Source organism: Dipodomys merriami, unplaced genomic scaffold (genome assembly GCF_024711535.1).
Source record: "Dipodomys merriami isolate MVZ:Mamm:240054 unplaced genomic scaffold, mDipMer1.0.p SCAF_16, whole genome shotgun sequence".
In the NCBI taxonomy this organism is placed as follows: Eukaryota; Metazoa; Chordata; class Mammalia; order Rodentia; family Heteromyidae; genus Dipodomys; species Dipodomys merriami.
Genome location: NW_027202937.1, coordinates 14917828 through 14930723, shown reverse-complemented (window position 1 = coordinate 14930723; position 12896 = coordinate 14917828). Strand labels below are relative to the sequence as shown.

The 12896-nt window shown below is 41.5% G+C and overlaps 1 protein-coding gene and 1 long non-coding RNA gene across 4 annotated transcripts in view; one reads left to right on the top strand and one right to left on the bottom strand.

The window, feature by feature from the left end:
* LOC138828359 (uncharacterized) overlaps nt 1-12652 on the bottom strand; it is a 30531-nt gene extending 17879 nt beyond the window's left edge. Inside the window, exons 1-4 of one of the 3 annotated variants that reach the window (XR_011372231.1) lie at nt 12467-12652; nt 7342-7463; nt 6408-6650; nt 1169-1430 (exon numbers count right to left, since the gene is read on the bottom strand). This is a non-coding gene — a long non-coding RNA (uncharacterized lncRNA). The remainder of the gene's footprint in view (nt 1-1168; nt 1431-6407; nt 6651-7341; nt 7464-12466) is intronic. The other 2 variants (XR_011372232.1, XR_011372233.1) reach the window with 2 other exon arrangements.
* On the top strand, nt 3932-9398 carry Btn1a1 (butyrophilin subfamily 1 member A1). Its single transcript, XM_070024398.1, has 7 exons — nt 3932-4010; nt 4262-4609; nt 5878-6159; nt 7383-7526; nt 8089-8109; nt 8201-8227; nt 8623-9398. The coding sequence occupies exons 1-7, from the start codon at nt 3932-3934 to the stop codon at nt 9294-9296; spliced, it is 1575 nt and encodes a 524-aa protein (XP_069880499.1). The 3' UTR covers nt 9297-9398.
* Nucleotides 12653-12896: the final 244 nt, after the last annotated feature.

Here is a 12896-nt window from a genome sequence, read left to right as displayed (position 1 = left end):
TAACAGCCCTGTGAGACAGATGTTTAACTCCTATTAAGTTCTATAAAACTAAAGACTAGAAAAGCTAATTATCTTTTCTCTCTGAGGATTTTTGGATAAAATAGAAAAAGGGTTTTCGAATTCCTATTCATCCATATTAATTAGCTATTGTTGCTATTTTTAAGCTTAGTAGCTTTAAAAACAAAAAAGGAAGCATGCATACAGCTCACATTTCTGCAAGGTAACTACAGTTAGCTAATCTAAATTAAGATCAGAGTGTTTTTCCAAGTTTCAGAATCAAGTATGGTGCCCCTGCTCTGTGGATATAGCATCCCCTTCATATCAGGTAGCAAGCCAGCCTATCTTATCCCGGTGATGGCAGAAGAAGAAGTATAGGAAAAGTGACTCTCATAAGGCCTTTGAATTAGAACTGGTACTGCTATTTCTACTCACATGCCACTGGCCAAAACTCAAGGCAAAAGGTAGCGCATATATTCCACCTATGAAGAAGTATGGTGAAGTCAGGCATGGTAGTACATGCTTAATCTCATCACTAGGGAAATAAGCAGTCGGACTGTAAGTTTGAGCCTAGCCTGGACTACATAGTGAGTTCCAGGCCTGTCTGAGCTATGAAACCCTGTCTCAAAACAAGACAAAACAAAACAACAAAGAAGCAACAAAAAGTCACCATCAACTACCTATAGATCTGAAAGGTATTACAGGCTCTGACTGAAAAAAACAAAAGTAGGCCAGGTGGGCTGGAGGCTGGCCAGGCACTCACAGTTAAGTTATGTGTTTCCTATTTAAACAATTTTATGAACAATTAAAAAGCAAGGTTATTCTGACATTGTGATTGGAATACGTAAAACACTACCATCCCATAACCATGTAACATCACAGACAACAACACTGCAAAACCAAACGACCATCTCTTCCTCCCAGCTAACCAATGTGATTGCTGCTTCTTTACCAGTTATAACTTTAGCTCACTTTGTTCCTCCCACTTCCAAACACTAGTAGAATGCCCAATCATAGACTTATCCTCCACTTCCCAACATTCAGAAACAAGCTCTTTTTTTTTTTTAATGGAACTTTCCCCAGCTCTTCTAATATAAGCCTAACTCCTATAACAAGTAATTATGGAGCCTCAATGAGAGTCTCTAATATTTTCTTTCTGATATGTGCTCACCTTTGAATTCTCCTTAGAATGTGTAATTGCTTTATATTGTAGACATCCATGCTGTAAAAAGTACCAGTAAATTCACATGATTGGATAGCTGGTGAGCTTGGCTGACAGTTTGACCATAGGTAGTCAGACTTGACTCCCAGCCTCCCAATATTCACTTAAACTTGGCCCCAGACTTTCAGTTTCTCAGTACAGGAAAATCTCTTAACATGGAAAGCCAAAAGGAACTTCCTGTTCAATGCTCAGAACAACAACCAAAAAAAACCTGAAACAAAAAGAAAGTTCATGACTTATTTTTTTTTTCAGTAATCAATTTTCACAGAAAGAAACAATTGTTTCACTCTATGTTTTATTTTTATTTATTTATTTATTTTGGGTCCGGTCTTGGGGTCTGAACTCTGGGCCTGGGCGCTGTCCCTCAGCTCTTCAGCTCAAGGCTAGCGCTCTACCACTTGAGCCACAGTGCCACTTCCAGCTTTTTTCTTTTTGCTTATGTGGTGCTGAGGAATCAAACCCAGGGCCTCATGCATGCAAGGCAAATACTCTACCACTGAGCCACCTTCCCAGCCCTCACTCTATATGTTTTGTTTTTGTTTTTGTTTTTTTGTTTTTTTGGGGGGTCCGGTCGTGGGGTCTGAACTCTGGGCCTGGGCGCTGTCCCTCAGCTCTTCAGCTCAAGGCTAGTGCTCTACCACTTGAGCCATAACACTACTTCCGGCTTTTTTTCTTTTTGCTTATGTGGTACTGAGGAATCAAACCCAGGGCCTCAGGCATGAAAGGCAAGTGCTCTACCACTGAGCCACCTTCCCAGCCCCCTCACTCTATGTTTTATATACACATTCCCAGCATACATTCAATGGTAACTGCTTCTCACATTATTTGAAATAAATGATAATTTGATTTTGCTGATTTCCCAAAGAAACTCATAAAAGGGCTTCGAAAATCTGAGTCTGCCTTGCCACTACTCCAAAAACAATCTTTTATGAGCCTTCTGTTACTTCAGAATGCACACACACACACACACACACACACACACACACACATAAACACATACACACACACACACACACACACACACACACACACACACACTATTGTATGTGGACCACTGGATCTTCATTTCTCCAGAATTCTGAGTTTCTGCCTACAAAGGAATTAAAGTTTCAAGATACATAAGAATGAAAAAAAAAATACAGCATTTTCATGATGAGGATAAAAAAAGATATGGTGATAATTGTTTCCCACTTTTCCTTGGGAAATAAAATCTATTGAAAGTTGACCACAAGTTTGGCTGATTCATGTCTCCTTCCCCAAGTAATTAGCAGGCACACCAGCAGTTAGCAAGATGGGCAGTAGTAGGAAGACAGAGACCATCTTTCTTTTTTCTCCATTCTTTTCATTTAGTTGAGCTCATTGATGTATATCCTGATATCTGAGCAGAAGACTACAAATCCATAGTTCTCTATCTCTGTGGGAAACTTTTGCCCCCAAAGTAAATATACCAGGCCACCTAAGGTAGGCTTTCCAGAGAGCACTTCCTCCTTCCTTCTTCTGCTGGCCTTTAACTTTTGCCCTTGGGATCAGAACCAGCTTTTTCAGTTGGTGGCAGTGACTCCTTGTGCCTTCTCCTCTCAGATCATCTGGGTCATCAGATGCTACTACTTAGTCCCTCTGCAAGTGAACAGCAGGAAGGTATAGTTACCTCTTTCCAACTTTTCACTAGTACTGGGCCTTCTATTCTTCACAATCCACAGTTCCTCTTGTTCCATCTCCTCCCATCATTTTCTCTTTTTTTTTTTTTTTTCTAATTTCATTTGCCTCCTTTTCAACCTTCATGGATTTTTCTTTATTACTACTTCTTTTTAGGGGGGTACGGGTGGGTCGGTTTTTAGGGGGGATGGGATCTTGAACACTGTCCCTAAGCTTTTCTGCTCAAAGCTAGCATTTGCCTACTTTGGGCCATAGCTCCACTTCCAGTTTTCTGGTGTTTAATTGGAGATAAGAGTCTCACAGACTTTCTTCCTTGGACTAACTTCAAACCATGATCCTCAGATCTCAGCCTCCTGAGTAACTAGGATTACAGGCAAGAGACACCCGCTCCTGGCTTTTAATATCATTTCTAAAAACAAATAAGGGGGGCTAGGAAGGTGGCTCAGTGGTAGAGCGCTTGCCTTGCATGCCTCTGAGGCCCTGGGTTTGATTCCTCAGCACCACATAAGCAGAAAAAAAAGCCGGAAGTGGCACTGTGGCTCAAGTGGTAGAACGCTAGCCTTGAGCTGAAAAGCTGAGGGACAGCGCCCAGGCCCAGAGTTCAGGCCCCACGACCGGACCCAAAAAAAAAAAAAAAAAAAATAAGGAATTGTTCTATTATGAACAGGCCCTTTTTAAAATCTTTAATGCTGTGATTCCAAGATTTGTTCATTTTCATACAACTCATTAATACCTATAGTACCTTACAACTCCTAAAATAGACGGTGTCTATTTTAGTACAACAGGGCCCTATTTGCTGTTTTGTATATGCTTGACCGTACAGGAAGATGAACAACTGGGCCCTGATAGTTGATAGCATGGATAGGAAACTGCTGGTGAGGAGGCACAGAGGGTCTTCAGATACAAATGACCAGAGCCCTCCTGGTGAGCAAGAACTGTTGCTGAATATGCAGAACACTGGGTCTGCAGAATCCACCTTTACTTCCTGTCTGTTCATCTAGGCTGAAGCTCCTGGCAGACCAACATCCGTGTCCTCCTGCCCCAGAAAGGTGAGACATGGCCGTTTCTCCAAATTCCTGCCTCTCCAGGTATCTGCTCACCTTCATGCTCCTGCAGCTGCCCAGGCTGGATTCAGGTAGGTCTCCCTCCCTTTCTTTGTCTCTCTGTCCCTCTGTCTCTGTCTCTGTCTTGGTCTCTGTCTGCCTCAGAAATATCCCAATACATTAAACTGGTCTCTAGAGACCTCCAGTAGGATCTAGGTGGACTTCCTCCAACTACCACAGAAAAAAATAGTGCAAGGAATGCTACCTCTTAATAGGGGCCTAGTCTCAACGGGTCCTCAATTCCCATCCCCCTCATCTGGTCTGACTCTGCTTGTTTTGGCAGCTTCCTTTGATGTGATTGGACCCCAGGAACCCATCCTTGCTGTGGTGGGTACAGACACCCAGCTGCCTTGTCATCTCTCCCCAAACGTGAGCGCAGAGCACATGGAGCTACGATGGTTCAGACAAACGTTGTCACCGGCAGTGTTTCTGTACCAAAACCAGCAGGAGCAGGTCAGGGAGCAGATGCCTGAGTACCAAGGGAGGGTGACCCTGGTGAAGGACAACATCACCACTGGACATGCTGCTGTGAGGATACATGGTGTCAGGGCCTCAGATGATGGGGAGTACCGATGCTTTTTCAGGGAGAATGAAAGCTATGAAGAGGCTATTGTGCATCTGAAAGTGGCTGGTGAGTGCACTGAAGAATTCTCACATTCCCTGACTACCATGCTGAATTTATCTTCCTATGGGTCTCTTACTATGGAAACCACCAGATTCATCTCCGAATCTTTTGTAGAGGGTTGGCAGGTCTGCAGTTGAGATAACTGGGAAAGGGTTCTCACAAAGTGAAATATCTTTTTCATAGAGCTTTATTTCAATTATCTTCTGCCCTTTCCCCTTATTTTTATACGATTATATCATAATTGAGCACTTCCCAGAATTAGGTAAGCCATGTCTATTTTTCACCATCTTGCAAAGTCATGGTGAGAATCTCACAGACTTGAGGCTATTTGTGGATATGACTCTAAGGACTGAATGCCTAAGGTCACATAGAGCATAGCTCTTTGCTAATGTTCCTGGTCTATCCAGGAAACGCCTTTTTTTTTTTTTGCTTTGATTTTTTTTTTTCCTTCTTCAAAAGAAAACTCTGGGTGCAATCACAAGGAAAATGGTTGTCATTCTGGATGAAAGTGTATGTTGCATTGCAGTCTGATATTCTCATTGACTAGTGATGAGCATCAAATAAATCTCCTGAGCCACCATGTTTTCCACTGTGAAATTTAAAGTTTATCAGGCTGGGCTTTGGTGGCTCATGCCTGTAATCCTAGCCACTCAGGAGGCTGAGATCTGCGAATTGAGGCTCAAAGCCAGCTTAAGCATGAAAATCTGTGAAATTCTTATCTCCAATTAGCCAGTAAAAACCCACAAGTGGAGTTGTGGCTCAGGTGTTAGAACAGCCTTGAGAGAAGAAGTTAAGCACCCATAGCTCAAATTCAAGTCTCAGTACTGGCACACACAAAATATTTAATTCTCAGTTATGATCTAAGAGAAAATAACTTTCTCCTGAAGGATACTCTTAAATAGCTCAATTCTAGTTCTCCCCCTCAAAGCCATCTCATAATACTTTCTACCACAGAGCTTTGCTCATCTCTGACGTTCCCAGGATAGACCATTGACACACCTCAAAGCAACTGGTCTTGCTGTTTTTGCCCCGTGTCTGCCCATCTGACTTCTGCCACCCCCTCTCATTTTAAAGGTTAAATTACAATAAGTCATATCTCTATAATAATGTATATAAAATTCTTTTCCTTGCATAATAAAATATTGAAAGGAATCCCTCCTATTCCCATTCCTTTTTTGATTTTTGTCTCTTGCTCTCTTTTTCTTCTAAGTATGATTATGAGGCTCCTAAAAGTTCATCCACTGAAAGATTAAGTCTAGCTCCTCTCTTTATAGCTCTAGGCTCTGATCCTCATATCAGTATGGAAGTTCAAGACAGTGGACAAGTGCAGCTAGAGTGCACCTCGGTGGGGTGGTATCCAGAACCCCAGGTGCAGTGGAGAACTTCCACAGGAGAGACTTTATCATCCAGGTCAGTGTCCAAGAATCCTGATGAAGAAGGCCTATTCACTGTGGTAGCTTCAGTGATCATTGGAAGTGACTCCATAGAGAATGTGTCCTGCTCTATCCAGAATCTCCTTCTTGGACAGGAGAAGGAAGCAAGAATTTCCATACCAGGTCAGTGCAACCAATGTTGGATTCTTGTGTTGACACAGTTTCAGGACCACATATGATCTGGGACATTTACTCAGGTGTGATCTCATAGCTGGGTTGTCTACTCTTCCTACCTAAGAGCTTGTTCACTGACTTGAAGAAGAATAAGGATTCTGAACACATATAGAAATTTCAAAGGTGTCTGAGACAACAAGACAGATCTCTAGAGATAATTTTTTCTTGTTTTACTATTTCCACCTATTTCTATTTACCTGCTCATCCCCTTTTCATTCCATGCTAGGTCTCAGTATAGATTTCCAGAGTCTTCAGGGAAAGAAATCCTCTCTTATTCCCTAGGAATTACCTCTGGTGTAGGCAGAAACCTTTCTTATTTTTGGTCAATGCTTCTTATTCTGTTACACACACATGTGATATTTCCTCTTCATTATTAATCTTCAGTATCCTCTCGGCTCCCATTCTGCATTGCTAGTTAAGAAGAAATTGTTTAGAAAGACCTGAAAAACATTAAATGAAGTCAGCCCAGAGAGACAAAGGATGCATGTTTTTCTCTCCTATGCAGAAAGTAGATCTAATTTTTAAATATACAGACACACCCATACAGAGTCGTATGCAAATGTACACAAATATATTAACCATAGTATGATTTATGCAGGGAATTCAAATGTAGCTCCTTAGAAACACCAACTCACAGACCAACAAAATCAGTACCAGGAAGCCGGTGCTTGAAATGTTCTGGGAGGAGGTTAAGGGGAGGGGCTACCCTCTTACAAATGAAGGGAGGAAGGAGGGGGCAATGCATATCCTAAAAAAACTGGGGAAATTGAGGGGAGAAGTTAGGTTTGAAGGGAAAGGGGAGAATGATGAAAGTGGTGATAAACTGACATGTTGAATGGTAACCCCTTTGAATAACTAATTTTAAAAAATTAAAAGAGTAAAAATAAAATCTCACCCTGAGGAAAACAGGAATTTCTATAACATGTTTCAGTTCATGATATCCTTTATTCCACATGTTCTACAACAAATGATTCTTCATACCTCTCTTTGTTTTCTATGCATTTCCCAAGGTCATTTTTTCTGAAAAGCTTATAGTGGTATTATAGGCATGATTTTGCCATGGTTGGATTGGAAGTGGTCACCATCATCTCTTCCATCTGTTTTTAGCATTAGGAGAAAAGCTGTACTTACTCAGAGTTTCCCAAGCAGTGTTCTTTGGGATTTTGTTTCAGCTTCCTTCTTCCCAAGACTGACTCCCTGGATAGTGTCTGTGGCTGTTGTGCTAATCGTTTTAGGACTTCTCACCATTGGCTCTATATTTTTTATTTGGAGATTGTACAAGGAAAGAGAGAGGACGAGTAAATTCAGTTCTACAGGTAAGTCATGAAATCCACAAGGACTAGTTACTTGTCAGGAGTGCTTCAGAAGACATTTGGATTCATGGTCTTTAAGATGACTTTTAACTGGAAGATATTTGATTCTAGAATTCTGCAAATGGAATTATGTCTTCTGAAATGGCAGATGCTTAATGAACAGAGATCTAGGGTGTAATCAGGGTCAAAACTGGTTCTTTTTTCTTTTGGCCTAAGCCAGGACTCAAACTTGGTACTTGACACTTTCTCTCCTTTGCTACCAGTCTAAATCAACTAAGCCATGCTTCCAACTCTGAAAGCCAGTTCTAATTGATATTTACTCACTACTTTGACTCTCTTAGTTTCCCAGTAATGATTTACTATTAAAGAGGTAATACCAAGTCAGAAGGAACTTCCCTGAGTATTTCTTGGAAAAAAAAAAAACAAGACTAAATACTATTCCTTATTTATTGGTAATGTTTCAACAATCAGGTAGTCATGAATCAACAGTTCTTCTTTTATGTGTTTCCTTTACCATTTGTGTTTATTGTAAAAAGCCACTAAAGTAATATTGTTTGTTTTCCAGAGAAACTACTAGAAGAACTCAGTAAGTTCTGTCTTTGTTATTATTTCACTCACAGAGTTTTCTCTCTCGTATTTTATAACCGGTCACTGACAATCTCTGTCTTTCATTGCAGAATGGAAAAAGGCTACATTGCATGCAGGTTAGTGGCTCTGAACGTCTCAAGGCCTTGGAGGCCCTGTCTCCCAGTAATTCAAAGTCCCATGAAGCACGGACATGAGAATAAAGCATTGTAGTCACTTGGATAAGAAGGGGACAAGGTGATAACAAATATGTTAACATTTTGCTTGAAGCTCCCAGAAGACCTTTGGAGGATGGATAGGAGACAAGTCCCTTCTGTTAACATCCCATTAGTAATGTTCAACCCTTATATTACTGCTAATGAGTTTGGAGCCTAGGTGGAATATGGAAATTTAAGCCAGGAAGGCAGCTCTCCCCTGACACCTACACTTCCATTTTTATGGAGAAAAATCTAGTAGATCCCTCAATATTTACTTGTGCTCATATATTCTCTCTCTCTCTCTCTCTCATTTCCAGTTGATGTGACTCTAGATCCAGATACAGCCCATCCTCACCTCTTTCTCTATGAAGACTCAAAATCTGTTCGACTGGAAGATTCACGCCAGAAACTGCCTGACAAACCAGAGAGATTTGACTCCTGGCCCTGTGTGTTAGGCCGTGAGACTTTCACTTCAGGAAGTCATTACTGGGAGGTAGAGGTGGGAGACAGGACTGATTGGGCAATCGGTGTGTGTAGAGAGAATGTGATAAAGAAAGGATCTGATCCCATGACTCCTGAAAATGGGTTCTGGGCTGTGGAATTGTATGGAAATAGATACTGGGCCCTTACAGCACTGCGTACCCCTCTCCCATTAGCAGGATTGCTGCGCCGTGTTGGAATTTTCCTGGACTATGAATCAGGAGACATCTCTTTCTATAACATGACTGATGGATCTCATATCTATACTTTTCCCAGCATTTCTTTCTCTGGCCCCCTCCGGCCATTCTTTTGCCTATGGTCCTGTGGTGAAAAGCCCTTGACCATCTGTCCAGTTGCTGATAGGCCTGAGGGGGTTATAGTCATTGCTAATAGCCAGGACCTTTCTAAGGATATCCCTTTGTCCCCTATGGGGGAGGATTCTGCCTCTGGAGATACCGACACTCTCCATTCTAAACTAATCCCTTCCCAGTCCAACCAAGGGCTACCTTAAGAAAAATCCCTGCTCAACTGTTTTCTTTTGCTCTAATTCCTCTCCTCCATCACCCCAAGGCTTCAGCTGACAGTTTCACATAGTCCCTGTTTCTTCCTGTTGTGTTTTGATTACTTCATTTTAGGAAGGTGTGCTACTGCTAATCTGTTTCTGTACCAATATGGGGGGGGGGGAGGTGATACCTAAAAGACTTCTTTCTGATTCCTTAAGGCTAGAACCCACAGAGAAGGATTTGACACAAATAGCTCAGAGATGGGTTTAGGTCAACATGGAGCTGAGGCAGAAAGGTCTCTGTGTCAGGAATAGAGGTATGAAGAGGAAGAGGTTTTAAGCAAGCAGAAAACCCAAAAAGTACTGGAAAAGAAAGAGCTTAGTCTAAAAATCCCTTTAAGGACACTATGATGAAGGAAAATGAGGTACACTGTTCTGTTTCTAGAAATTTTCTAGTATGTATGTATGTATGTATGTATATATATATATATATATATATATATATATATATATATATCACATTTTCTAAGCCACATCCTATATGATCGATTTTTTTCTACGTCTGGAACTGAGCTGTGGGGAATAGGGAAGAGAGAAGAACACAGTCAGCAGGGCTGGAGGACTAGCCAGAAAGGGCAAGAGGAAAGCATTTTTAACAAAAGTCCACAGATTGTCTGCACAGCCTTGCCTCTACACCCTCCTATTTCTCCCTGGCTTGAGGGTCAACCCATCCTCACTTGGTTGATGCAACAAATTTCTACCTCTCCTTTCTGGTTTAGCATCCTATAGTGACATCAACCCCTTGCCTCTCAGTCCTCAGTCCAATGTCTAAACTTCTCATACTTTCAGTTAGCCTCGGTTGCCATCCATTTCCACACTGGGCCACTGCTTACTTTCTCCTCTCCCAGCTCTCTACCCTCCTTTTACATGCTGCTTCACTTAAGGGTCCCCAAATGCTGCACTATGTGCTCAGCACAGTTGGATTGATCAAACCTGTTAACATTTGTCCCTGAGCTTTTTCTGTATACCTGAGGGTGTTTTCTGTTCATTTGTTTTTGCCGGTGACTGAATGTATTCAGGTGCCTAACTCCCAATTCCAAGGTATTTTTCTAGCTTTCAAGTTGGATGTTATATCCATGATGTTTACCTAATAAATAAATCTGATTGATCAAGGCAATCTCTGAACTTTCCTTCCTTTATCCCAACAAGTGGGACTGAAACAATGCAAAACAGGGGAGACAGACCTATGTAGGGAATACAACTGGCCAAGCAGTGCCATTCTGGATAATCCAAGGCTCATCCCTGGATCTGAATGCTATGGATTACCAGAACAGGTGACTGTTAGGTGGTTGCTGCCCATGAAAATCAAACTACCTTAAACTAACAAGCAGAAGGAAAGAAAGAAAAAAGAAAGAAAAGAGAGAGAGAGAGAGAGAGAGAGAGAGAGAGAGAGAGAGAGAGAGAGAGAGAGAGAGAGAGAGAGGGAGAGAGAAAGAGGGGGGAGGGAAGAAAGAAGGAAGGAAGGAAGATCCACAGAGCTAATTGCTTCCTTACCTTCAGCCAGTAGAATGGGTGAAAAGGATCTCAGGTTTTACTTAACTCATTCATTCATTCATTCATTCATTTTTGGTGGTACTAGAGTTTAAACTGAGAGTCTTGTACTTGTTAGGAAGGCAGGTTTCAATGAAGTTTGCAACTCCTCCTCTCTTTCCCTTTCCCCATGACCTTCCAAGAAAATTATCACTGGGAAAAAGACTAAGTGTGTGATAGAATCTTAGGGAACACTGTGTTTCTTCCTCTTTGTATCCCAGTTCTAGCCCCTTTGGATGTCACACCCCAGAGGAAGAAGTTATCAGATACATGAACCTGCCAGTGGTTCCTTGTCCAGCTGGCACCAGGTATCAGAGCTGTGGCCCAATGATGAGGAAATTATCAACTCAGTAGTCTGGTTCTATTTCCAAGTATCCTAAAAGAATTGTCACTGTCTCTTGAGGCAGTCAATATTATGATGACAGAAGCACTTTAAAGGCATCTGTCACTTCAACAAAAAATTACCTGAAGTAGTTGCTAATTTCTAATAATCCAGTTAAACCAGAGTCAAAAGCATTTCCACTCTACTACCCAAGATCAGACTAGTTGAATATATCACTAAAATAATAATAGCTGTGAAATCAGCTATTTCACACTGACAAATGCCAACTCTGGTAGTCATGTGTTTAGAAGATGCCTGCCTTATCTAAGAGAGACCAAACATTAAGATTAAGAGAAACATTATCACACATCCTCCCTAATTGAATCTAACAATTGGATTTTAGTATCTCTGTGGATAATTTCCATTTTATCTCCCAGAAAAACAACATCATCATCCAGACTCTACTGTTTCAGGCAGTAAGGAACACTTTCCTTTGGTTGTGGTCATGTCTGATTTTTTACAGTGATTCATATCCCGGCACTTCAATGTTGATGCACAGGTATGTGCAGCCTTTGAGCAACCACTGTAAGTTATGGTTTTTACTGCTTTATACCATGTTTTACAAATATTTGGGGTTGGAGTTCAGTATTATATAGGCTTAGGGTATTTTTTTTAAAATGAATGTGGCTACACTTATCCTTAAAAGAAAGACTTTTCTCAAAAATGAACCCTATTATTATGGTCTTACTATTAGAAATACCAGGAGGTAGCAAGGGCTACTTAAAAAAAAAAAATCGGCTTCAAGTGGCTCTCCCAGACATTATTTCATTAGTCTGAGGTAGGGAAGATGGTATTTTTAAAAATCTCTTCATAGCACTGTAGCTCAAGTCGTACTCAAGGACAGTGCCTAGGTCCTGAGTTCAAGCCCTAGGACCTCCCCCCACCCCCCAAAAAAACCCCAAAACTTCAGAAGAGAACTACTATTTTAGAGGATTATGAAAAGCATTATGGGCCAGGCTCACGCCTGTAATCCTAGCTGTTTAGGAGGCTGAGATCTGAGGATGGAGGGCAGAAAAGTCCGAGAGACTTTAATCTCCAACAAACTACTTGAGAAAGAGCGGGAAGTGGCTCTGAGGCTCAAGTGGTGGAGCTCTCTCTCACCTTGAGCACCGAGGTTCAGGGACAGTGCCCAAAGCATTCTCGGTGACTTTTCTCACTGGCTACTGTGGGGAGAAAGTTTTTCAAGTAGAATGGGAACCATAATTACCAGACCCAGTAGTTCCAGGAAGGGCAGAGAATTTGCATCGATCTAATTCTCTGGAGATGAACGTTTGATGCACAATCTAAGGGTTTAAGCCATGTAATGATCAACTGAATTAACAATTGGAAAGTGTCTTTAAAAAGCGGTTTCTCAAGTTCACCGAAGCAAATGACTTATCCTCCAGGCAGTTGGTCATCTAGAGGTAAGACTGTTTGAAACCCGAACGTGGGCTCCCTAGGCGTTCGCAGCTACTGGGTCCTGACGGCTCCTGCTAAATTGAAGTAGGTCACCTCGGATTTAGATCTGCTGCCATGAAAGCTTAGTAACCAGGGCACCCAGCTCTAGATGGAGTAGATAACGAAAACCACTTATTGTCTTGGTTTCGCTTTTTCAAAAGTGTTTTTCTTTCTTTTTTAATACACGATGACCTCCGCAT

Bases quoted from the DNA above. Each gene is read 5' to 3' on its own strand.
- Btn1a1 (XM_070024398.1), top strand. From the start codon at position 3,932: ATGGCCGTTTCTCCAAATTCCTGCCTCTCCAGGTATCTGCTCACCTTC. The intron at 4,610-5,877 runs GTGAGTGCACTG...CTCTCTTTATAG, and splicing joins TGTGCATCTGAAAGTGGCTG to CTCTAGGCTCTGATCCTCAT. The intron at 8,228-8,622 runs GTTAGTGGCTCT...TCTCATTTCCAG, and splicing joins AAAGGCTACATTGCATGCAG to TTGATGTGACTCTAGATCCA.